Below are 25,749 nucleotides of genomic sequence, written 5' to 3'. Positions count from 1 at the left end.
CCCAATCCCCGTCCGGTGACATTAATTGAGCATGTATACGTGCCTTAAAGGATACCTGAACTGAGCAACCCATACTAAGCTTTTCTTACCTGGGACTTCTCCAGCCACTAGAAGTCCCCCTTGCAGCAGTTACATCTTCCTCCAGGGTCCCGCTGTCACTTCAGGACAGGATCACAATAGCAAGAGGTGCGCATGTGCAGAAGCTACCGGGTCAGCGATCAACTACAGGGCTGACAGTGGGATCCTGGATGAAGACGGAATAGCAGCAAAGCACCATAAAGACTTCTAGGGGCTGGAAGCAGCCCCAGGTAAGCAAAGAGTACCATGTTAATAGCTATTATTCAAAGAAGTGCGCTTCTACCACACCAATAACAATCCACATGCAAAATTATGCAATCAACTAGTAACCTTAGCCCATTTAAAAATGGGCTAGGTCTGTCGGCACTCCTCAGTGCGAGCGCACACGCCCGTCCCTTCTGGCCCCGTGTTCCCTCCGCTCTACACAGTCTCTGCGCCCCTCCCTGCACGGGACACACACACACACAGGAAGTCAGGCACAGGGACGCGGAGACACTTGCATATTATAATAGAGGATAATAGTTAACAAATCAGTCTGCTTGGATTGCCAGTTCCTGGGATGTGTATGTCCCTTTAAATATCAGATAAAAAAGAGGTATGGCGCTCAACAATTAAATCAATTAAGATACATGGGTGACGGTTCCATTATATTGCATATGCCAGACAGTCCTTGATAATATTCTTCAAGCTGTTGCTCCAATAAAATCACACGACCTATAAAATAGAATGCGCTCACCAGAGATCGTGGCCGACCTTGGTTGATCAGCAAACACATTTTTGGCCCAGAACCCATGTATCTATTCACTTGAATGGGAGCGTTTACCGCGGCGTTCCGAACGTTTGTGGTAAACGCTCCGCAAGCGTCCGTCTGAACCAGCCCTTAATTGACTTGCTTATTGAGGACCATACCTCTTTATTATCAAAGATTACTATGGGTTGCTGAGATCATGTATGGGTTTACCTCTGCTCTTGCTGTTTGTCTGCCAAAAGTTAAAGGGTCACAATAAGGTTGGATACTCAGGCAGAGTGCTGTCAGCTCCATAGATATTCAGCACTATAATGCTGGGTACACACGATGCAATCCACGGGTGATTGGACGGGAAGTTCCATTGTGTGTACATGTCCAAAGTGCTCCCGATAGATAAAGCGATCGATTTTCCAATTATATGTGTGCAAAATCAATCACTTTATTGATCAGGAGCTGATCAGATGTGTCGGAAATAATCGATTGATTTCCTCCTGTCGGACGTAAAATTGCATTGTGTGTACCGAGCATTAGGCATGGAATTTTAGAAAACAGAAGTGTTGCTGTGCAGGTTCGGATTCATTTTTGTGACGGGAGCTCAATGATAACCTCTTCAACAGAGTTTGAGTTCAGGTCGGGCTCAGCCACACTATAAGCGCTTTTCTGAGTGCTTGTGATTGTGTAAAAATTGCAGCAGAAAGCGCTAATCAATCACAAGCGCTCAGAAAAGCGCTTACAGTGTGGCTAAGCCCATACAGTTTTTTTTTTAATAAGTACTTATCGGAATATGTTTAAATCATTTTGTAAAAAAAAGTTGTGGCTTTTGCAAAAAAAAAGAAAGATCTGCTGCACCAACACATAAATCCTCGTCTCATCCTCAGCCACATGCATCAGCCTGCTCACTTTAAGGTGGCCACTAATTGTCCAATTTCTAGCAAAAAATAGTTTGAGCAGTCAGAAATTCTGATCGGATTGGTTGTAAATAATCTCCATTGATGGGCACAATCGATTACGTCTGATTGGATTTTCGCCAAACCAAAGTTTGGATTTTCTTGTTGGTTGTGATAGATAGGAAGCAAAGATTAGTTCGTTGATGGTGTATTGAACGATTTTTCTTCCATTCAGGATTATCTGATCACTCGAACGATTTTTCGCTAGAAATTGGATCGTTAGTGGTCACCTTTAGTCAGAGTTAATCACTCCCCTTTATGCTGGGCATACACGTTGCGTTTTTTCCAGTCGATTCTCCGCTCGATCGATTTTGTCGCGCAATTCTCCACTCGATTCCCTTATCATCTTCTGCTTGTTTTTCTTCTCTTTTTCTATTCACTTCTATGAGAAATCGAGCGGCGTAACGATCGAATGGGAGATCGGACATGTCGGAAATTATCTATCAAGCCATCTATCTGCGGCAGACACGAACCGTGTATTCCTAGCATTAGTAATACAGGCATTCTGTGGGCAGATTGTTTTGTCAGATTAATCCACACCTCCATGCTGAGTGATAGCCTATCAGTGCTTTCAGTCTCTAGTAGGGAGGTGTGGCCTCAGACTAGATGTAGGGATGTGGGTAGACAGCTGGAGGTTGCTGGGCATCTAGTAAATAAAAAAATGTATATACTTTAACACTGAAAATAATAACCATAATAAATAAAATGAATTAGAAACCACTAAATCATACTGGAGAAGTCTAAACACAGTGTTCAGGCTGGAGGACACAGCAATGCGCCCTCAATATCTGCTATATAAATAAGCGCTATCAGAAGCCTTTGAAGATAAGACTATTGTTCTATGAGAGTTAATTGTTGATTGAGGGGTTAACATATTAAGCGGCTACAATGTTATCAGCTTGGATGTAAAATATTTTCATCTTACCAGCAGGAGGTACGCAGATCCGCCATCTTCTCCTGCCCGCTTCCTTTTCAAGATTTCACTGCTGTTAAGTGTCGCGTCTTGTGGACTTTTTTTTTTTTTAAAATATACTTTTATATTGTGACCTTTTCTGCCTTGGTCACAGTACATAACAGAACACCAGGTTACTTTTACACAGCCAAGAGAACTTCAATCTACCATATCTCACAAAAGTAAGAACACACCTCACGGTTTCGTGAATATTTTATTCTATCTTTTCATGGGACGACACTGATACATTGTAAAGTAGTCAGAGTACAGCTGGTATAACAATGTAAAATTGCTGTCCCATCAAAATAACTTAACACACAGCCATTAATGTCTAAATCACTGGTAACAAAAGTGAGTATACCTCTAAGAGAAGAATGGCAAAATTCTGCCCAATTAGACATTTTCCCCCCATCATGTTGCTTGTTAGTGTTACAAGTTCCCAGGTGTGATCGAGGAGCAGGTGTGTTAAATTTGTTATCGCTCTCACACTCTCTCATACTAGTCACTGGAAGTTCAGCATGGCATGTCATGGCAGAGAACTAGCTGAGGTTCTTATAAAAAGAAGTGTTGCTCTACATAAAGCTGGCCTAGGCTACTGAGCTGCAGCATGGTGGTCAAGACCATACAGCGGATAAACAGGATAGGTTCCACTCAGAACAGGCCTCACCATGGTCGACCAAACAAGTTGAGTGCATGTGCTCAGCGTCATATCCAGAGGTTGTCCTTCGCAAAAAGATGTATGAGTGCTGGCAGCGTTGTTGCAGAGGTTAAAGGGGTGGAGGGGTCAGCATATCAGTGCTCAGATTGTACTCCACACACTGCATCATTGGTCTGCATGGCTGTCATCCCAGAAAGAAGCCAACTTCTAAAGATAATGCACAAGAAAGCCCACAAACAATTAGCGGAATGCAACCAGAGTAAGGACATAGATTACTGGAACCAAGTCCTGTGGTCTGATAAGACCAAAATAGACTAGTGCTTCAGATGGTGTTAAGTTTGTGTGGCAAGACCACATGAGGAGTACAACGTCAAGCATGGTGGTGGGAGTGCCATGGTTTGGGGCTGCATGAGTGTTGTCAGCACTGGGGAGATACAGCTCATTGAGGGAAGCATGAATGGCAACATGTACTGTGACATACAAGACGAGACAAGACCTATAACATTTATATTGCGTTTTTCTCCTGGCACATTCAGTAGGCAGTGGCAGTGTTAGGGAGTCTAGCCCAAAGACCCCTTACTTTTTATGTGCTAGCTTACGGAATAGGAAGATCCGAGATTCGAACCAGGTCTCCTATGTTACTATCCAGCCACATACGGAAGCTGAGCATGATTCTTCCCCCCCCCCCCCCCCTTTCAAACTGGGCTGCAGGGCAGTATTCCAGCATAACAACTCCAAATACACCTGCAAGATACTGCCTGGGGCGGGGCAGGATCGATGGCCCTGTACAATGCGTAGAGCAGTAGTATACTTGCATTTTGTTTGATGCTCTACAGATTTATGTTGAAATCTATTGAAATTGAGTTTTCCCTGTAGGATAGGAATAGATCATTATCCGATCACTACGCCAGCAGGATAGAATCTATAAGCTTGGCTAATCAGGCCATGTTGTATGGCTAGCTTTACTTTTTCATTTACAGTTTTGTAGACAGTAGATAGAAATGGCGGTGCATCTAAAACCAAGCTGCACCTGATTGACACTAGCAGCATAGAGCTGCAAAGCCTCAACTGTGCTAGTTACAGCTGAAACAGGTACAAACTTACACTAATGGAGGATGTTTGCTTCCAAAATAGTTTGCATGCAAAAGATTTTGTACTAGACCCTTCCACTGCAGTGAGGTCATCCTGTTGGAAGGGACCCATTGGAAGGGACCCTAACCTATGTTTAAAATCTCCCAAATCTCTTTAAAATATGCAAATGTTAGTGTAACCTTGGAGCAAATAGCCATAAAAAATGGAAGGAAGGGGTGCAGCTTGAACTGCACACACACTGCACCCCTTCCTTCCATTTTTATGGCTAGTTGATCCAAGGTTACATTAACATTTGCATGTTTTCAAGGGATTTGGGTGATTTTAAACATGGGTCAGGGTCCCTTCCGATAGAACGACCTTATTGCAGTGGAAGGGTCTACTACGAAATCTTTTGCATGCAAACTGTTTTGGAAACAAACATCCTCCATTAGTGTAATTTTTCAGCGCTGGGTCCCTGGTTCACCAGCCAGGGCACTAGCTGCATGGAGTTTGTATGTTCTCCCCATGTCTGTGTGGGTTTCCTCAAGGTATTCCGGTTTCCTCCCACATTCCAAAAACATACACATAGGTTACTTGGCTCCCCCCTAAATTGGCTCTAGACTACAATATATACACTACACGATACATACATAGACACATGACTATGCTAGATTGTGAGCCCCATCTGAGGGACAGTAAAGTGACCAGACAATATCTACTCTGTAAAGTGCTGCGGAATATGTTGGCGCTATATATAAATAATAATACCTTACAAGTATTCAGCACTCCTTTCCCCAAGTGGCTTCACCATGAGATATAGTTACACAAGCCTGGGCATTTGGTGTTGAAGGGCCAGATAGTACAGTATTAGTATTTGGCATTAGTAGGACAGAATATATTTTTGAAATTAATCTCTAGTTTTTAAAATAATGTTTTATGAAATGCATATTTGAAATATGCCAGAATATTAATGACCGTGGCGTTTTTTTGTGTATTGATTAGGTTTTGTACTAGAAAATAAAAGTGAAACATTGCAAATCCGTTGCGATCTTAGCTCTGCTTTCAAGATTCACTCCCTGAAGCTAATCTAAACTGGGTACACACGATGCAGTTGCTCGACCAATTTTTTTTTTTTTTTTTTTTTTGTGTAAAACAATTTTTATTTTGCATATTACAAGACAATACAAAATTACAACGACAATATCCCATCCCGCACCTCCCCCCTTGCTGGTTCCAGTTGAGATAAGTGCAATGTCCACAATACATAGACCTAAATGGAGAGAAATAGTCGACACCAAAGTGAAAGGCAAGATGACAAATATATATACATATGTAGTTAGAGTTATAAATTTCACATCATACTCGTGCGATATACAGTATCACATATCAATCTTACATTTAGACAGCCATTTGGTCCATAATTTATAAAATTTCTTTTGTGAGCCTCTGTTGACATATACCCCTTTATAGATTGGGAGGTCATTATTAATGGACAGGGTTAATGCTCCCGATGTAGGAGGATCAGGAGATTTCCAACTAATAGCAATCTGCCGTCTGGCATAAAAAAGTAGGATTCTAGCCAATAGCAGTTTTTTTTCCGAGAGGGTTTTAATATCAAAAATACTAAGCAGCATACTTTTAGATGTAAAAGGGATAGAAGGACTCACTATTTCAAAGATTAGGGCATGAACATTTTCCCAGTAGTGTGAGATCTTAGGGCATGACCAGAATATGTGTAGGAAGTGGGCGTTGGAGGCCTTGCATCTCCAGCAACTATCTTGATAGTCAGAGCTAATTTTAGAGAGCTTGTATGGAGTGAGGTATGTTTGATATAAGTATTTAAGTGATGTCAGTTTATGTCGAGCAGCTATTGGAGTGGAAATGAACGTGGATACTGAGTCGTTCCACTCACTGTCAGTAAGATCAGGTAGCTCTCTCTTCCATACCAGAAAGGGTTTGGTTTTACAGGGATTATTAGTGTTGATACGAGTATTATAGATAGTAGAAATGAGACCTGTTTGGTTGGTATGAGATAAAGTATCTTCAATGGGGTGAGATTGCACAATCAATTTGGGCGAGGTGAATTGGGAGTGGAATGCATGCCGAATTTGGAGATAGCGGAAATACATTGAATTGGGAAGGGAGAATTGTTGTTTTAGAGAGTTAAATTGCTTAATTTCATTACCGTCCACTAAATCCCGTAATTTCGTTATACCTTTGTTGGCCCAGATTGATGGGTCTGGGATGGTAAGGAATTCAGTTAGTTTGGCATTATTCCACAGCGGGGTAACTGGTGACCATTGACCTTTAATGGAGGTAATTTGTCCAACCTCATCCCATATTTGGACTGTGGTGATCATGGGGAGAGTAAGATTCGGGCTGGCTTTGGGTCCGCTAAAGGGTAGGCTAGCTAGGGCCAAAGGTGAGCCCACGATTGTAGCCTCCAACGCTGAGGCCGGATTGTAAGAGGACTGCTCGAACCACCAGTAAATGGTAGGAAGTACAGCGGCCCAGTAGTAGTATTTCATTTTGGGCAGAGCAAGCCCCCCCCTGGTCAACCGGGAGTTGTAAGCTGGATAAGGCAATGCGAGGAGAAGAGGTATTCCATATGAATGAGGAGAACATAGAGTCAAGTGTCGTAAATAGTTTAGCTGGTAATTTGATGGGAGTGTGTCTAAAGATATATGTAAATTTTGGAAGGATACACATTTTAATTAAATTAACACGGCCAATAAGTGATAGTGGTAGAGTGGTCCATGCTCTTATTTTATCTCTGACTTGTGTAAGTAGGGGCTCAATGTTAAGGTTGTAAAAATCTCTTATGTTGGTTGTAAGTTTAATTCCGAGGTATTTTATTTGGGATACTACTTGTAATAGTATATTTTGAGCTGAAGTCACAGGGAGAGGATCTAGAGGTAGAAGGAGAGATTTGTGCCAGTTAATAACTAAGCCAGAGTAGGAGCCAAAGGATTCTATAGTTGCTAAAGCTGATGTTAGGGAAGCGTGGGGATCAGACAGATATAATAACAGGTTGTCCGCGTAAAGCGAGACTTTCTCCTCAAGGGGACCCACACATAAGCCCAGGATGTCAGCTTGTAGGCGGAGCATTGGTGCCAGCGGCTCCATGGCTAGGGCGAATAAGGACGGGGATAGGGGGCACCCCTGGCGAGTGCCGCGTTCTAGAGGAAAAAAGGAGGAGACTTGGTTCCCAGTATGGACTCTAGCTCTGGGGGAGTGATATAAGTCTTTGATATATGTGATAAATTTTTGGCCTATGTTGAATTTCCTGAGAACTGCCCATAAGTAGGGCCACTCAACCGTGTCGAAGGCCTTCTCGGCGTCAAGGGAGGCAATTACTCTAGTACCAGGGTTGGTGTGTTGTACAGCCAGATGGATAAGCAGTCTACGGAGATTTATATCACACCCTTTCCCTGGAATGAAGCCGGATTGATCTCTATGCACGATAGATGCAATGACTCTGTTAAGTCGAAGGGCAAGAATCTTTGCTAAGATGTTGCTGTCAACGTTTAATAGCGAAATAGGACGAGCATAGGGTAGGATCACGTCCCGGTTTATGTATTACTGTAATTAACGCTACCGACATAGAGGAAGACACAGCACCTGTATTTAAGATTTCTTTATAAACGGTTAGCAATTGTGCAGTAAATTGTCCTTTGTATGTGGAATATAGTTCTGACGGTAGCCCGTCCAGTCCGGGGGCCTTCCCCTTTTTAAGGGAGAGTATAGCCTGAGTCACTTCAATAAGTGTTATGTCCGCCTCTAATGAGTTAACCTCGTCCACATCTAGAGAGGGAAAAGGGATAGGTTGTAAGTAAGCATCAATTTCGGCCGAGGCCTTCGACATGGCTGAAGTATATAACGTCTGATAATAGGAGCAAAAAGCGTTATTAATGTCTCTCGGATGTGTAAGTCTTGTTCCATCATCTGATTTTAGTGTTGCAATTTGTGTATTGGCGTGGTCGTGTTTGGTTAAGCGGGCCAGTAGCTTCCCTGTACGATCTCCATGTTCAAAGAGTCTCACTTTAGTTATCTGGAGTTCTTGTTTCGTATTGTCAATCTGTTTACTAGAGAGGGATAAAAGTTGCGATTGCCATAATTGGTATGTCTGAGGGTTTGGATTCGTTATGTATTCTTGTTCGGCTTGTGCAGTTTTTTCCTCTATGCTAGTAAGTATGATATTAGATTGCCGCTTTTCCTCTGCTATACTAGCGATGTATCCTCCTCTTATGACTGCCTTATATGCATCCCAGGTGACCAGGGGGGGAACCGGATCATGGTCCAGGGAGTGGTATTCTTTCATCCTATCTTGGACTGAATATTTCACCCTAGGCTCTAGCAACCAATGAGGAGAGAGTCTCCAAATTATGGTGGATATGGAACTACCCAAATCTAAGGTGAGCAGGAGTGGGGTATGGTCCGAGATACCTCTGGGTAATAGAGTAATATCATGAACTAGTTGTTGCGCAGAGGACGAGGCGAAGGCCAGGTCTATTCTAGATAGAGTGTGGTATGAGGTAGAGTGACATGTATAACCGGGATTATCTGGATACTTCCATCTCCATATATCAGTTAATGAATATGCTTGTGCCCAATCCATTAGGGCTGAGGAGCTGGGTGTTTTAGAGTGTAGGCGATCCGCTGATGAAGAGGGAACCATATTGTAGTCTCCCAGAAAGAAACAGTGCGGGGTAGAGTAGCTAAGGGAGAGCTGAGCCAGATCATTAAGTAAATGTACTGTGCCCGGGGGAGGATTATATAAGCCCGTAATTACAATTTTAGTTTCATGAAATTTCCCATGTATTAGAACGTATCTGCCTAAATTATCAATTTTAAGGTCTAAAAGTTGAAAGGGGAGATTTTTCCTGACTAAGATGGTTACACCTCTAGAGTAGGATGAGTGTGTAGAGTTGTAATAGTGTCCCACCCAGGGCTTCTTATGCGTAAGGATTTTGCTGCCATAAATATGAGTTTCTAGAAGAATGACCAAGTGTGGCGAGTATTTTTTAATATAATTAGACTATCGATTTTCTAATTATAAGTCCGCAAAATTGATCACTTTATCGATCAGGAGCCGATTGGACGTGTTGGAAATAATTGGTAAATTGCATTGTGTGTATTGGGCATAATACCTACTCCACCAAACTAGTGTATACATGCCTGGCATTAGCTGGCTGCAATTGGAAAAATTGGGAGACCAAAAACCATATCCTCAATGGTGCGCCACAACACCAATAATATAACCATATAAGCACATGGATATATAGTAAAAAAAGTATTTTTGAAGAGACCAAGAAGTTTCAAGATGATCTTAAATTTTAATGTATCAAAAAGTTATTTTGTAAAAACAGAGTTCACAAATCTTCAAGCGAATTCATCTTTGCAAACAGCATCCCATAATCAAGTACCAAAAACATATGATGAAATATGCAATTGTTTAAAAAGGCGACAACATCTACTTGTTTCGGAGTAACCTTCTTCAGGCCTTCACAAACAATTGTAATCTGTAATATACAGGACAAAAAATGGGACGGGTACCATCTGGACAAAATCAAGTCAGGAAACACCACTTAGACTAACATTGGACACAGCACACAGGCAAGGTGCACCAGGAGAGAGTGGTGCATCTTGCCTGTGTGCTGTTATCAATGGTAGTCTAAGTGGTGTTTCCTGGCTTGATTTTGTCCAGATAGTACCTGTCCCAAATTTTGTCCTGTATAGTACAGATTACAATTGTTTGTGAAGGCCTGAAGAAGGTTACTCCGAAACAAGTCGTCGTTGTCACCTTTTCAAACAATTGCATATTTCAACATATGTTTTTGGTACTTGATAACAGGATGTTGTTTGCAAAGATGAATTCGCTTGAAGAGTTGTGAACTCTGTTTTTACAAAATTAGCTGGCTGCAGCCGTGCTCTCATTGGCTTGCAGATGGCAGGAAGAGAATGTGGCAAATAATAAATCGGAACACCCAAATCCTTTCTCTCCTTCCATTGTGTGCCCTAATTTTGGGAGATTCCCCTAAAAAAGAATCAATATATCACAAAGGCGCTCACAGGTCCCTTGTAGTACCAGCACTGTAGAGTCCGTGGCAGTTTTATACATTGCTGTCCCTGACCTGGCCCCTTTAATGGAGCAGTCTGAGACTGTTGGCTCTTATTACACCATGCTAATTATTTTGCTTATTTATAAGAAGGATGGTTTGTATCACATCTAAGCAGAAGCTGGTAATGGGGAACAGGGATGAGGGAGCCTTTGATGTGACGTGGGAATGGAACAGCTGTACAAGTTGATTAGATACAGTCTATGTGCAGACAAAGCCGCAAATAACATAGTAACATATCAGGAAATAATGTACTCATTGATCTTTATTCAGTTATCTTGCAGAATAGGGCTGCCGGGGGAGGGGGAGTGGAAAAGAGCTGTTGGGGGACAGGATGGGGCCTTAGTTCGTTTATTTTGGGATTTCCAGTTTCTCTGGAAACTTAATTAAGGTTGCCATATACGGTGCAATTATTTATTGAATCTTGATGGAAGGAATTTAATATTCATTGGGAGATTAAAGGGGGGGTGGGGGTGGGGGGTTCGGAAGGTTGGGAGGAGAATCTAGCGAACAGGAGGCAAGTGACAGTTTTGGTCCAGCTCTCAGGAAATCCCTTCACAAGGGGAGTGGAGATCCTTTGGCCTGTAGAGAGGGGGAGACTGGAAGCCCAGTAGTGCAGTATCGTTAAGTGAATAAATCAGTGGGGGATTGTGGGTAGTATGTACTCACAAGCATGGGTGGCACTCCTGCAACCACCATATAGGCACGCGGAAAATAACCGTTCCCGCTCGGTATCCCAGAACCTTCTGGAACTGGGTGGTCGCTCTCCTCCTGTGGACCTTTCTACTGGTGAACTCTGTGCTCCAGTAATGGGGGCTAACGCCTCTTTTGAAGGTGTAAGGTTACAGCTGGGTTGAAAATTTGGGGAGGCACCCAATTGAACTGTGATGGTGGGAGCTATAGTTACTATACAGTAATATAAAAAGAGGTGCCTTACCTCCAAATGAAGACTCACTCGGATGGAAATAAGGAGTCTTTATTATAAAACGGTTATACTGTAGACCACACATGTATACCACTACACCACTACAGTATAACCGTTTTATAATAAAGACTCCTTATTTCCATCTGAGTGAGCCTTCATTTGGAGGTAAGACACCCCTTTTTATATTACTGTATAGTAACTATATAGCTCCCACCATTACAGTTCAATTGGGCGACTCCCCAAATTTTCAACCCTATTGTAAGGACAGGCAGGGACCAGAATAACTGGTAGGTGACTGACTGGACTGACCTTGGACTGGATTGGCAGGGTACTCTTAGGATAGACTGTGAACTGACCTGGCAGTGTACTGACAAGACTTATGCCTGGTACACACCATGAGATTTTCTGGCTTTGTTCCCACTTATGCAGAGAAACAGACATTTTTTGTCCATTTTCCGCTCCAACGTGAATGGCTCCTATTTTATAAATAGGAGCTGTTCCCGCTTGTCACACTGCATCGGATCCGCGGGATCCAATGCAGTTAGCAGACCGCACTTTTGTGCAGTCCGCGATAATCTCGGGCAGGCGGGTGCAATCGTTCTTATAGACTACGCTTTATAAGTACAGTAAATACAATAAATAGACTATTGGGGGGGAGTGCATCTGCCGCGAGCCACAACCAGACCACGGCAGATCATCGGCTCCCGCTGGTCGCACATGGTGGTCCTGAACAAATGGGAACACCGCATTGCAGTACACTGGAGTGGCAAGATACTGAGAGGACTTAATGCAAATAGAACTGGTAAGGTTCTGACTGGACCTACTGCAAACTGGACTGTCAGAACTGATAAAAGACTGGACTGATCCGGTACTGACAGTGCATACTGCAGCCTGGACTAGCAAGGCACTGACAGGACATACTGCAGTTTGGACTAGCAAGGTACTGACAGGACATACTGCAGGTTGGACTAGCAAGGAACTGACAGGACATACTGCAGGTTGGACTAGCAAGAAACTGACAATACATACTGCAGGTTGGACTAGCAAGGAACTGACAGTACATACTGCAGGTTGGATAAGCAAGGCACTGACAGGACATACTGCAGTTTGGACTAGCAATGTACTGACAGGACATACTGCAGGTTGGACTAGCAAGGTACTGACAGGACATACTGCAGATTGGATTAGCAAGGTACTGACAGTACATACTGCAGGTTGGACTAGCAAGTCACTGACGGGACATACCGCAGTTTGGACTAGCAATGTACTGACAGGACATACTGCAGGTTGGACTAGCAAGGTACTGACAGGACATACTGCAGACTGGATTAGCAAGGTACCGACTGGGCATACTGCAGACTGGACTGTTAGGACCTATAGTTGACAAGGTACTAACAGGACATACTGCAGGTTGGACTGGCAAGATACTGACAGGACATACTGCAGAATGGGCTGGCAAGGCACTGACAGGACATACTGCAGGATGGACTGTCAAAATACTAAGAGGATATACTGCAGACTGGACTGGCAGGGCCGATAATAGTAGACTGGGCTGGCAAGATACTGACCGGACATACTGCAGACATGGCAGGACGAGTAATAGACTGGATTGGCAAGGTACTGACAGGACATGCTGCAGACTGTTCTGGCAGGACCAGTAATAGACTGGACTGGCAAAATACTGACAGGACATACTGCAGGTTGGACTGGCAAGATACTGACAGGAAATACTACAGACTGGACTGGCAAGATACTGACAGGACATACTACAGATTGGACTGGCAAGATACTGACAGGACATACTGCAGACTGGACTGGCAAAGCACTTGCATTTGCATGCTGCGGTTGCCGCACGTCTCTGACCAGTCAGTATCTTGCCAGTCTGCAGTATATCTTGTCAGTACCTTGCCAGTCGAGTATGCAGTGTATCCTGTCAGTGCCTTGCCAGTCCATTCTACTGTCAGTCCTGGCAGTCCAGTCCATGTATGTCCTGTCTGTATTTTGCCAGTCCAACCTGCGTTATGTCCTGTCAGTGCCTTGCCAATCTAGTCTGCAGCATGTCCTGTCAGTATCTTGCCAGTCCAGTCTGCAGTATGTCCTGTCAGTATCTGGCCAGTCCAGTCTGCAGTATGTCCTGTCGGTACCTTGCCGGTCCAACCTGCATTATGTCCCGTCAGCGCCTTGCAAGACCAGTCTGCAGTATGTCCTGTCAGTATCTTACTAATCCAGTCTGCAGTATGTACTTTCAGTGCTTTGCCAGTCCAGTCTGCAGTATGTCCTGTCAGTATCTTGCCAGTCCAACCTGCAGTATGTCCTGTCAGTGCCTTGTCAGTCCAGTCTGCAGTATGTCCTGTCAGTATTTTGCCAGTCCAGTCTGTGGTATGTCCTGTCAGTATCTTGTCAGTCCAGTCTGTAGTACAGTCTGTAGTATGTCCTGTCAGTATCTTGCCAGTCCAAGCTGCAGTATGTCCTGTCAGTATTTTGCCAGTCCAGTCTATTACTTGTCCTGCCAGAACAGTCTGCAGTATATCCTGTCAGTACCTTGCCAGTCCAGTCTATTACTCGTCCTGCCATGTCTATGTCCTATACTGCAGACAGGACATACTATGTCCTATACTGCAGACTGGATTGGTAAGATACTAACAGGACATACATGCAGACTGGTCTTGCAAGGCACTGACAGGACATAATGCAGGTTGGACCGGCAAGATACCGACAGGACATATACGGCAGACTGGACTGGCCAGATACTGGCAGGACATACTGCAGACTGGACTGGCAAGATACTGACAGGACATGCTGCAGACTAGATTGGCAAGGCACTGACAGGACATAATGCAGGATGGACTGGCAAAATACTGACAGGATATACTGCAGACTGGACGGGCAGGGCCGATAATAGTAGACTGGGCTGGCAAGATACTAACCGGACATACTGCAGACATGGCAGGACGAGTAATAGACTGGACTGGCAAGGTACTGACAGGATATACTGCAGACTGTTCTGGCAGGACCAGTAATAGACTGGACTGGCAAAATACTGACAGGACATACTGCAGGTTGGACTGGCAAAATACGGACAGGATATACTACAGACTGAACTGACAAGATACTGACAGGACATACCACAGACTGGACTGACAAGATACTGACAGGACATACTGCAGACTGGACTGACAAGGCACTGACAGGACATACTGCAGGTTGGACTGGCAAGATACTGACAGGACATACTGCAGACTGGACTGACAAAGCACTGACAGGACATACTGCAGACTGGATTGGTAAGATACTGACAGGACATACTGCAGACTGGACTGACAAGGCACTGACAGGACATACTGCAGGTTGGACTGGCAAGATACTGACAGGACATACTGCAGACTGGACTGACAAAGCACTGACAGGACATACTGCAGACTGGATTGGCAAGATACCGACCGGACATACTGCAGACTGGACTGGCCAGATACTGACAGGACATACTGCAGACTGGACTGGCAAGATACTGACAGGACATGCTGCAGACTAGATTGGCAAGGCACTGACAGGACATAATGCAGGTTGGACTGGCAAAATACAGACAGGACATACATGCAGACTGGACTGGCAGGACTGACAGTAGAATGGACTGGCAAGGCACTGACAGGATACACTGTATACTCGACTGGCAAGGTACTGACAAGATATACTGCAGACTGGCAAGATACTGACTGGTCAGAGACGTGCGGCAACCGCAGCATGCAAATAATGCTCAGTGTGGTTTAGCAAGAGCTTAAATAACCCTGACTTTCACACGAGTACTGTGGCCCAGGCCAACTTATTGGAGAAAGTGTCGTGTACATTCCTAGGTAGCAGTCCCAGAAGACGCCCAGGACTGGAGCAGGAGATGGAAGCTGAGGGACCTGGAAAGGAACTCAGTGCGGAGTCTGAGTAAGTTTAACTCCCTGGCCCAGTTTTCTCCTGGGGGATAATTTTTAATCTTCTGTTTTTAAAATATCTTTTCAGGACTTTATAATTAAAAAAATGTATATCAAAACTAGGTGGAAAAGTACTGCCAAAATTATTCTGAGTATTTTCCCGGTGGCTTAAAACGCATTTTATTGACCAGGTGTAAAAATATGAACTTGGAGAAAAGTAAGGAGAAAAAGTGAATTGCATATGGGCCCCTGGCCCTTATTCAATTCACGTTTTCTCCTAATTTTTCACCTTGGTGATATTTTCACATCATATTAATACCAGCAAGCGAGAACATTTTGACAGAACTTTTTCACCTACTTTTTAGAAATTTTTTTTTTAAATTACAGAGTGCTGAAAAGATATTTTTAACAGAAGATGAAAAATTATCTCCTAGGACAGCGATGGCGAACCCATGGCACGCGTGCCCAAGGCGACAAGCAGAGCCGTCTCTGTGGCACGCGTGCTGTGTCACGCCATCGCCACCGCTATGTCCTGCCGATACAAGCGCGGACTGGCTGGCAGGGAAGGGGAGCTGATGAATCTGGCCAGCGTGCTTTCCGTACTATTCCGCCACCTGTGGCCGCTCATTTCTGTGCCTCCGCCCGCTGAGCCTTCTGATTGGTGCAGCCGCCAGCACACTTCGGGTTTGAAAGCTGTCATTGCCAGGCGACGTGCTGTGACCTGTGAGAACCTGAGCGAGGCCATAATGGAGAGCGGCTCCCTTGCTTGCTGCCTGCACAGCTGCACCCGACAATAGAAAAAACGAAGACCCACACTGAAGGCAGGTGGAGGCAGAGAAACTTGCACTGAAAGGATGGGGGACTAGAGCGTGAGAAATGCTGGACAGGTTGGCATAATGGCTGCCTGTCACCTGTCAATTCCTGTGTGTGTGGTGGGGCTGCCATAGTGAAGTGAAATAGCGTGTGTGCGTTGGGGAAGGGGGGGTCTGGTGTGCAGACTGCGGGGGGTCATAGTGATGTGAAATAGGGGGGGGGGAGTGGAGCATGGGGGAATGCATGCTGTGGGGGTCATAGTGAAGTGAGTGAGAGTGCAAGGGGGTTGGGGGTGCAAGCTGGGGAACATAGCAAAGTGAAATAGTGTGTGTGTGTGTGTGTGTGTGTGTGTGTGTAGGTTGGGGGCACTGCCAGCGAGGGCACAGCATCACCACTATCCAGTCCAGCCAGCCCAGCATCACCACTAGCCAGCCCAGCATCAACGCCAGCCAACCAGCCCAGAATCACTGTCAACAAGGCCACAGCATCACCATCAGCCAGGCCAGCATTAATCCAGCCAAGCACAGCCCAGCATCACTGCCCGCCAAGTCACAGCATTACTGCCAGCCAGTCCAGCACGTCCCAGCATCAACACTTGCCAGCATCTGTGCCAGCCAGGCCACAGCATCACTGCCAGCCAGGCCACAGCATCACTACCAGGCCATTCGGCCCACACCGCATCCCCAAGCCAGCCAAAAACATTATCACCAGGTCAGCCAAGCACAGCAGCCATGCCAGCTAGTAGAGGACAATACAGAAGCCAGGTGAGAGATGTCTACCATATTAAGGGGGCACTCTGCCTATTTATGTGAAATGTTGTCTATGTATGCGTCTCATGATTGCTGAATTTGTCATGTTGGGGGCCATGATTGCTGAATTTGTCTTGTTGGGGGCCTCATGACTGCTGAATTTGTCATGTTGGGGGCCTCATGATTGCTGAATTTGTCATGTTGGGGGCCTAATGATGAATTTGTCATGCTGGGGGCCTCATTGCTGAATTTGTCATGTTGGGGGCCTCATGATAGCTGAATTTGTCTTGTTGGGGGCCTCATGATTGATGAATTTGTCTTGTTGGGGGCCTCATGATTGCTGAATCTTTCTTGTGGGGGCCTCATGATTGCTGAATTTGTCTTGTGGGGGCCTCATGATTGCTGAATTTGTCTTATTGGGGGCCTCATGATTGCTGAATTTGTCTTGTGGGGGCCTCATGATTGCTGAATTTGTCTTATTGGGGGCCTCATGATTGCTGAATTTGTCTTATTGGGGGCCTCATGATTGCTGAATTTGTCTTGTGGGGTCCTCATGATTGCTGAATTTGTCTTATTGGGGGCCTCATGATTGCTGAATTTGTCTTATTGGGGGCCTCATGATTGCTGAATTTGTCTTGTGGGGGCCTCATGATTGCTGAATTTGTCTTATTGGGGGCCTCATGATTGCTGAATTTGTCTTGTGGGGTCCTCATGATTGCTGAATTTGTCTTATTGGGGGCCTCATGATTGCTGAATTTGTCTTGTGGGGGCCTCATGATTGCTGAATTTGTCTTGTGGGGGCCTCATGATTGCTGAATTTGTCTTATTGGGGGCCTCATGATTGCTGAATTTGTCTTGTTGGGGGGCCTTATGATTGCTGAATTTGTCTTGTTGGGGACCTCATGAATGCTGAATATGTTTTGTTGGGGGCCTCATGAATGCTGAATATGTCTTGTGGGGGCCTCATTCATAATTGCTGAATTTTTTCATGTTGGGGATCTCATGATTGCTAACTACAAGACTATATGAAAAGCTGTATTATTTATATGAGACAATAGCATTAAACCTACTAGCTTTTAGCTTTTTGAAACAGAAAATAAAACTGGGAGGTTCTAAAAAAATGAATACATTTTTCAGGAGTAGGATGGATGAAATGGTTTCTCTTTATTTTTAACTTGAATTTTCTATAATGTTCATGTATCAGTTAAAACGTTTGTATTTAGTTTAAATTGCCGTGTTGGCACTTTGCGATAGATAAGCGACTTTTGGGTTGCAGTTTGGGCACTTGGCCTCCAAAGGTTCGCCACCACTGTCCTAGGAGAACACTTAGGAGAAGAAGTGAATTGAATAAGCTCTCCCCCCCCCAATGTTCTCCCAGCCTTTCATGCCTGTCAGTCTCCAGTAGCATGGCATGGCTTCAGACTTACAGAGGTTGGGAAATGAGTGTGAACAGACAGCTGGAGGCCATTGTGGAGATGAGGATCTGTGGATTGCTGAAGCCCGTTTTGTAATTATTTTTTTTTTTTTTTTGACTGTACAAAAATGTTTACAGTGTTTTTCAGGCATCAATTTAAAATGTTTTGTTGAATGCATACTGTATATGCCCAAGTTACTTTAAAGCAACAAAGTGGTTAATCAGGGCAGTTAACAGTGAGATGTTAAATATTTCACAGTGTTTTCATTCTACAACCTAAATTACAGAGCAGTGTGTATCTAATGCTTACCCCCAGGCCATTCTTGCTAATTTTCACTCTTAATTTATGGCTAGTGTTTCTTTGTTTTGGAATGCTGACATTAATTTTGTAATCTTTTTTTCTTTAGACTGTCTGTTCAAGGTGTGTCCTATGAACAGGTACTCCGCCCAGAAGCAGTTCTGGAAAGCCAAACAGGCCAAACAAGGGAATAACACAGAGGCGGCCCTTCTGAAGAAACTTCAGGTGAGTCTTCTGACTTCCAAGAAGAGACAAGGGTTAATGGGAGCAACCAATCCATTCAGAGGTCTCATTTTCTTCATGAAGCCTTTTTAGCTGAGAGCACCATAAACGCCACATATTTTAAAATGTAATTCTGTGAGAGCCATACAATATGTTTCAAACTGGCACAGTGTGCATGGGCAGCAGAGGGCTCATCTCCCTGTTGCCATAGTGATGTGTATACAGTTCCTTCGCCAGGCAGCAGAAGTGTCAGACACGTCTTCAGCTTATCTTGGGTTTCAGCAACATCAGCAATTTCCCCGAGAGCCAGGCAGAAGAAATACTAACAGATTTTACAATTAGCTAGCTGACTTGGTGGTTTATTCACTTTGTAGGATGAGATTCCCGCACTTTGGCCCAATAGGCTGCCTGTCAAGTGACAGCCAGCCTATTTGGGCCAATCAAAGTGTGGGGATCTCGTCCTATAAAGTCACTGGACCTGACAGGGTCCAGAGTGTGAAAATTGGAGAAGCTGTTCGTTTTGGGGTAGCGCGAGTAAGTTAGTAGTGCATGCTTAGTTGTGCTGCCACACTAAGCTGCGCTGCTTGAGAAGTGTAGCTTAGTGACTCAACCCCTACTGATTTGTATGTGAACCAGATGTAGCCATCAAAAGAGCCACATCTAGCTCCGGAGCCATAGGTTCCCTACCCCTGCACTAGCTGGTTGTTTTGACATGCAAAGTACTTTTCTTTGCTTTTCTTAAAGTGTACGTGTAGGGAAAAAAAGCAAGCAGGTCATCTGGGTGCACTCTTAAAGGTGCGTAGCGCCAGTGTAACGATTGGTGTCAGCACGCAGAGAGAATCTGACTATTGGTGATCTGCAGTATCACTGATAATCAGATATATTGCTAACCTCTGGACACCTAGAGGTATATGAGTGTTTGGTGTAACCGTAATACCTTGAGTAATGCACCTGCTGAGCAGGTAATAAGAAGCAGCCTAGAATACTGCTTATGCTGGCACAGGAACCTTCCAACAGCCTGAGATTCTCCAAGGGGTGGTGTCAGGCTGAAGGTAGGAGGAACCTGCACAGGAGTGACACCTGAAGAGTGGATGTCACTAGTAGGTCAGGAGACTATCTCTTAAGGGAGAGAGATAGTTCCCAAGGTAGTAACAGATATCAAACAATGCCTAGTCTTGGTGTGAGGTCCGTGGTCTCTACACCCTGGAACTAGTCTGATGTATAACATAAATGATAATACAATTCCCTAGTCTTGGGTGTGAGTTCCGTGATCATCAACACCCTGGAACTAGTCTGGAGTATAACATAAATGATAATGCAATTCCCTAGTCTTGGGTGTGAGTTCCGTGATCATCAACACCCTGGAACTAGTCTGGAATATAACACAAAGACAATACAGTTCCCTAGTCTTGGATGTGAGGGCCTTGATCTCAACACCCTGGAACTATGCTAGAGAATACACAGAAGATACACAGTATTCCTAGTCTGGGGTGTGAGGGCCTTGATCTCAACACCCTGAAACTGGTCTAACAAATAAACAATACAAGGTAATCTAGCTCAGTGTGAATTCCCAAGTCCTCCCGGTTCAAACACACTGTAAGGATCTGACTATGGTCTGAATGCTTCCACAAAGTGTTTGCAATGGCAGACAACCAGCAACTGACAAGCAAGCAGAATATATCGTAGCTGAACTCTGCTGCCCCGCCTGAGCCACTCAGCCAATCGTGAGTCCAGCAGGAATCAGCTGATCGTCCTGATCAGCTGACACTTCCCCTGCTGGTATAAAGGTCCTGACTTCTAGCCCGTGCGCGCGTAGCTCTTCATCCATCTATGTGGACTAACAGACCCAGCCACTCCAAAGGCACGCTGCTGCGTACAAACTGCCACCTTGGACGCGGAAACAGCCGCTTTGCTATTAGAACATGCGGCGGCTTTTCCGCGTTCTGCCACACTACCAGACGCGTGCCTACGCGTGCAAACCGCCGCGTTGGACGCGGAATCAGCCGCCTTGCTTTCAGCAGACGCGGCGGCTTTTCCGCGTTTTCTCACAGCCAGACAATGGCGCGGCTATAGCTGAAATGCTATAGTCTGTGCCCCGCGTAAGAGTAATTTTGGGTTTTGGCAATTGCTGGACCCTGAATTACTGCTCACTCCGAGTTGCAACGACTCAGAGGGGGGTAGTGTTTAAAACCGCCAGGTGATTCAGTGACAGCACGGTGAAGCGTCCCTCGGCTCGCCCTGCACCCAACTGAACAATAGCTAAAATAGAATAATAGCACTGGGCACCAAAAGGACACAAATTTGCACACAAGGTTACAGGCATAAGAGAGATGGATGGCCTAATGGCGGTTTCACAGGAATTCCAGCTTCCACAGAGACTGTCGTTCTTTGGTCTCTGAGGAAGCAGGAATTCCTGTGAAACGGCTGTTAGGCCATCTATCTCTCTTATGCCTGTAACCTTGTGTGCAACTTTGTGAATAAAGCCTGTAGGCATTCATTTTGGTGCCGTGCTATTCTTCTACTTTAGCTATTGGAATCTACATTGTTGGAGCACATTACGGTTCAGTTACAGGTTGCAGTGCAGTTAGCCAACATCAAGTGCCAGCTACTCTCTAGTCTCCTTTGATTGGTTACCCAACTGACCAGGCAACTAACTAACACGTACACAAAAAAGTGCCCCAAATGGGTACTGGACTTGGGAGAGGCAAGCCTCTGGATCCTTCAGAGGCTTCTCCCGTCCTCCACCGGGGCCATTCCAGTGCTGTTCCCTTTACAAAACTGTTGACAAGGGCTTGGTGATGGATCAAGCATGCCAAGTAGCATGGACCTCCTCGGGCTTTGGCAGAAAAAGCCGGGCCTGATTGGGTCCAGGCTACTGCACAGGCACAGATAGATCTCACATGTGCAGTAGCACTGACTCTGTTAGACTCGGCTATTTCAGGTGAAGCCCAAGCAGATCTGTGCTACTGTGCAGGCGCAGTGTGACCGGGCTTCGGGGATCCTTGCTCTGGAGCGGCTTAGTGGAGGAGGACAGGGTAAGTATCTCATTTTTCTTTCCCTAAACCTCACAGCTTTGCTTTAAAGTGTGGATATTTTAGTTAAAAAAAAGTGTGCTTTCTAAATGGTCTTATTCACATATATCGATATAGAAATTATTTGTATAAATGCTGCTCCCCTGCTAGTAGTTTTCTTATACTGAGGGGGGGGGGGGGGGGGATTTACAACATGATCAGCCAGGCATTGCTGTCTACTTTACAGAGACTCACAGAAAAATAAAGAAATATCCAGTGTTAGGAGAGAAAGCTATGTCTTTAGCTATGTTTATGAAGGAGGGGGTGTTACTTGTACCGTTTAGCTGAAGGGAAGTACTGAGTTCAGTTACAGTTTAGTGAAAATGAGATCTAAAAAAATCCTAGCCTGTTAGCTTTCAGCCTGACCATATAGGAAGTACCGCTGTTCTGTTTTGCTGATAGGGAGGTACACTTTGAAAGTGAAGTCTCACTTTAAACTTTCAAGCCACATAGAAATAAGCAGGACGAAATGATCATTTGTGACTTATTTCAGTTAACCGTTCATGGCCAGCCAATGAAAGTCCTGCCCGCTGGGCTTGCTGAGTGGCTTTGTTGTCCTTCAGAGAGGGTAGAAAGGAGAGGCGGGAAATGCTCGGAGACAGACCAATATCCGAAAAATATCCAGCCAAGCCAGTTTTCACCATAATCACATGGTGCGTCTACAAGCATCAAACTAATAGCCAAAATCCATCACACGCGATTGTTTCAGCTCTCTGAAGTTTGATGGCTGTACGGATCTTACACCTAAAGTGAGAGGGATCTGTTGGCTGACATATTTATTTCCTTGTAAACAATACCAGTTGCTGATCCTCTGACTCTAATACTTTTAGTCATAGACCCTGAACAAGCATACAGATCAGATGTCTCTGACTGAAGTCTGACCAGATTAGCCATATTATTATGCTTGTTTCAGGAGTGTGATTTGTACACTACTGCAGCCAAAGAGATCAGCAGCACTGCCAGACAACTGGTATTGTTTATATGAAATAAATAAGGCAACCACCACATGAACTCTTTAGGTTCCCTTTAAGCGTGCTTAAAGTGTACCTGAGATGATGAATTGAAAGTAAAAATGTATGCATACCTGGGGCTTCCTCCAGCCTCCTTTGGCCCAATCATTCCCTCGCTGTCCTCCGCCACCTGGATCCAATTCCCATAGCTCACACAGTAAGTTGCCATCAGCTGATTGTGGGTAATGCCTGCACTAAAAGTGCGAAACAAATGAAAAATTGGCAGTGGAAAACTGCAGTCATTTCCCATGGACTTAGTATGAACCCTACCTTACTGGCTCAGGAACGCATTAGTCTGTGGCTCCCTAGTTCTGATGTAACGTACATTCAAGTTTTCTGTGGGACAAGCCGATTCCTGCTTCCTGCTATGGGTAAGGAGCCAGTTTCATTGGCTTCTTACCAGGTGATCACTGTGAGCCAATCACAGTGATCATGAATGGTAAAACAAAAAAAGGCTCTGGTTCTCCTTAAAGGGACCAGAGCCTGCCGTCCCTAATGTAATAAAGCACTGTAGTAGCTTATAGTAGAATACAGTAAATTATTCAGAACACTGACTTTTACAGTAATTATCCTGGTTTCAGAATCGGAAACATTTCCTATACCTATATATTTCTATATTATTTGTATGTAGCCCTGCCGTCCCAGTGATGTTTAGCCTAGACTGTTTAGCTATGTGCAATTCTCCCAGAGCGTTCTAGGAGACCAGGCATTATTTTCACTGGCTTCGGAGTTCTAAAAAACAAACATTCAGCAGAGCTGCACCGGCCAGGACTAAAGATATTGCCACCTGTGATAAATTTCATAATGTAAATAAGGGCGAGGAAAGATTTTACAATAGGCAAACACTGACTAAATAATTTATAAATGGTTGTTGGAAAAAAAAATAAGCAATTGTATTAATTATGTTATTTTCACTGCAGTTCCTTTTTAAGTAAAAAAAAAATTAATATTAATAAAAACTAGACTCAAGTCTTTATTTAGCAGTGGCACCACTTGGTTCTCTCTGTTTTTGCAGTTTCCTCTCACATTTTTGAATGACTGTATTATTCAGTGCTAGGAAATGGCATAGTGCTATATTACATGACAGACTGATGATAATAATGTAGCCCCGCCTCTCAGGCTTGGTAACTAGGGAAAGTGTTAGCTTTAGTGACCTATGAGGAAGATGTGTCCTCGCTCTGTGACAGAGCTGAGGAAGGCCTGGAAGGAAGCTGGCGTGAGGTGTGACTCACTCTACACACTCATTGTGGCGGCTGGGCTGGGGTGCACGACCTTCTCGTGTGGGTGTGGTGACATTTACCATGACTACTGTCACATTCTCTCATGCCTCTGTGACATTTTTTACCAGTGAATGCAATGAAAAATGTGCACTAAATTCCTGTCCCTCACAGAAATTGCCCTCTTTTTCCTCTGTTTGAAAGCGCTACAGAGTGCAAATAAAAAACAAGGAAGTATTTGCTTCAGATAAGAGAGACATTAATGTAAATGTCAAGGAAGTTAAAGGGGAACGCCAGTGAAAATAATGCAATGAAAAAGTGCTTCATTTTTTACAATAATTATGTATGATTGATTTTGTCAGTGTTTGCCCATTGTAAAATCTTTTAAATCCCTGATTTACATTCTGACATTTATCACATGGTGACATTTTTACTGCTGGCAGGTGATGTAGCTGCTGCTTGCTTTTTTGGCAGTTGAAAACCACTGTAAACAGCTATTTCCCACAATGCAACAAGGTTCACAGACAGGAAACTGCCAGGACCATGGTCCTCAGAGTTTCTTGTGGGAGGGGTTTCACCACAATATCATCCATACAGCGCCCCCTGATGATCAGTTTGTGAAAAGGAATAGATTTCTCATGTAAAAGGGGGTATCAGATACTATCAGCTACTGATTAAGATGAAGTTCAATTCTTGGTCACGGTTTCTCTTTAACGATTTTGCCTACCTGAAAATTATTATTTATTTTTTTTTTAAGCTATATTCATTTATTTCAAACTGTCCTATCTACATCTGTGAGAGAGAACAGGTGCTAAACTGGAAGTAGGAAAGCACTTGGAGCTGATTTGTCGAAACTGTTGGCAGGGGAAATGTACGCAAAAGTGGGCCAGATCATGGATTGTGATTGAAGTTAGAATTCTGATTAACTGCTCCACTTTTGCGCCAGTTTTGCTTCAGTTCTCTTTGCGCTGCTTTTGATTTGCCTGCCCTAGTTGGTCTCATTTAAAGAGGAACTCTAAATAAACGAATACACATTTCCTCACTTAAAAATATTTACAAATGTTTAAATAAATAAAGCTTGCAGATGGAAGCATGAAATCAGGGCGCTGAAGATGCTGCAGAAGTTTGGGTGCTGCCATAGGTGGCCATACTAATTTTGGCTACAAGGGGAAATTTGGGCACCGGAGGAGCCCGGTACAATAGTGGGCACTGTGTCCGCCTGCTGTGCACAATGAGGCTAGTGCTTATGTGTTGGTGGGGTGTTAAGGTTTGAAGTCTGTGTGTTTCTTGTTTTTTTTTTACGGTTAGGCATGGAGGGAGAGTCTGTTAGGGGAGGGGGGGGGGGTGGAGGGTGGTGACTATGTCTTGCTTCTCTATGCAGGCATGTTCCAAGATTTGAGCCTACTTCTACTAATTTGGTAGCAGTGTGGTGAAACCTCTCCAGGGGTATTTGAATCTCCCATAAAAATTCACCACAGCAGTTAAGGTTAGCCATTGGGGGGAGGGGTGGCGTTAAGGTCAGGCATCAGAAGAATGA

General features: G+C 44.4%; 1 protein-coding gene across 5 annotated transcripts in view; it reads left to right on the top strand.

Moving 5' to 3' along the window:
* The window catches only part of ITPR2 (inositol 1,4,5-trisphosphate receptor type 2), a 467,841-nt gene that overhangs the window by 62,722 nt on the left and 379,370 nt on the right, over positions 1–25,749 (top strand). For all 5 annotated transcript variants that reach the window (XR_011030536.1, XM_068277594.1, XM_068277593.1 and 2 more), the window contains exon 3: positions 18,802–18,917. Coding sequence is in view for 4 of the 5 variants with exons in the window: in XM_068277594.1 (XP_068133695.1) it covers positions 18,802–18,917 (116 nt within the window). In the remaining variant the exon portion in view is untranslated. The remainder of the gene's footprint in view (positions 1–18,801; positions 18,918–25,749) is intronic.

Source organism: Hyperolius riggenbachi, chromosome 3 (assembly GCF_040937935.1).
Source record: "Hyperolius riggenbachi isolate aHypRig1 chromosome 3, aHypRig1.pri, whole genome shotgun sequence".
NCBI classification, from domain to species: Eukaryota; Metazoa; Chordata; class Amphibia; order Anura; family Hyperoliidae; genus Hyperolius; species Hyperolius riggenbachi.
The sequence above is the reverse complement of the archived record's forward strand: the minus strand, read 5'-3'. Positions and strand labels throughout refer to the sequence as shown.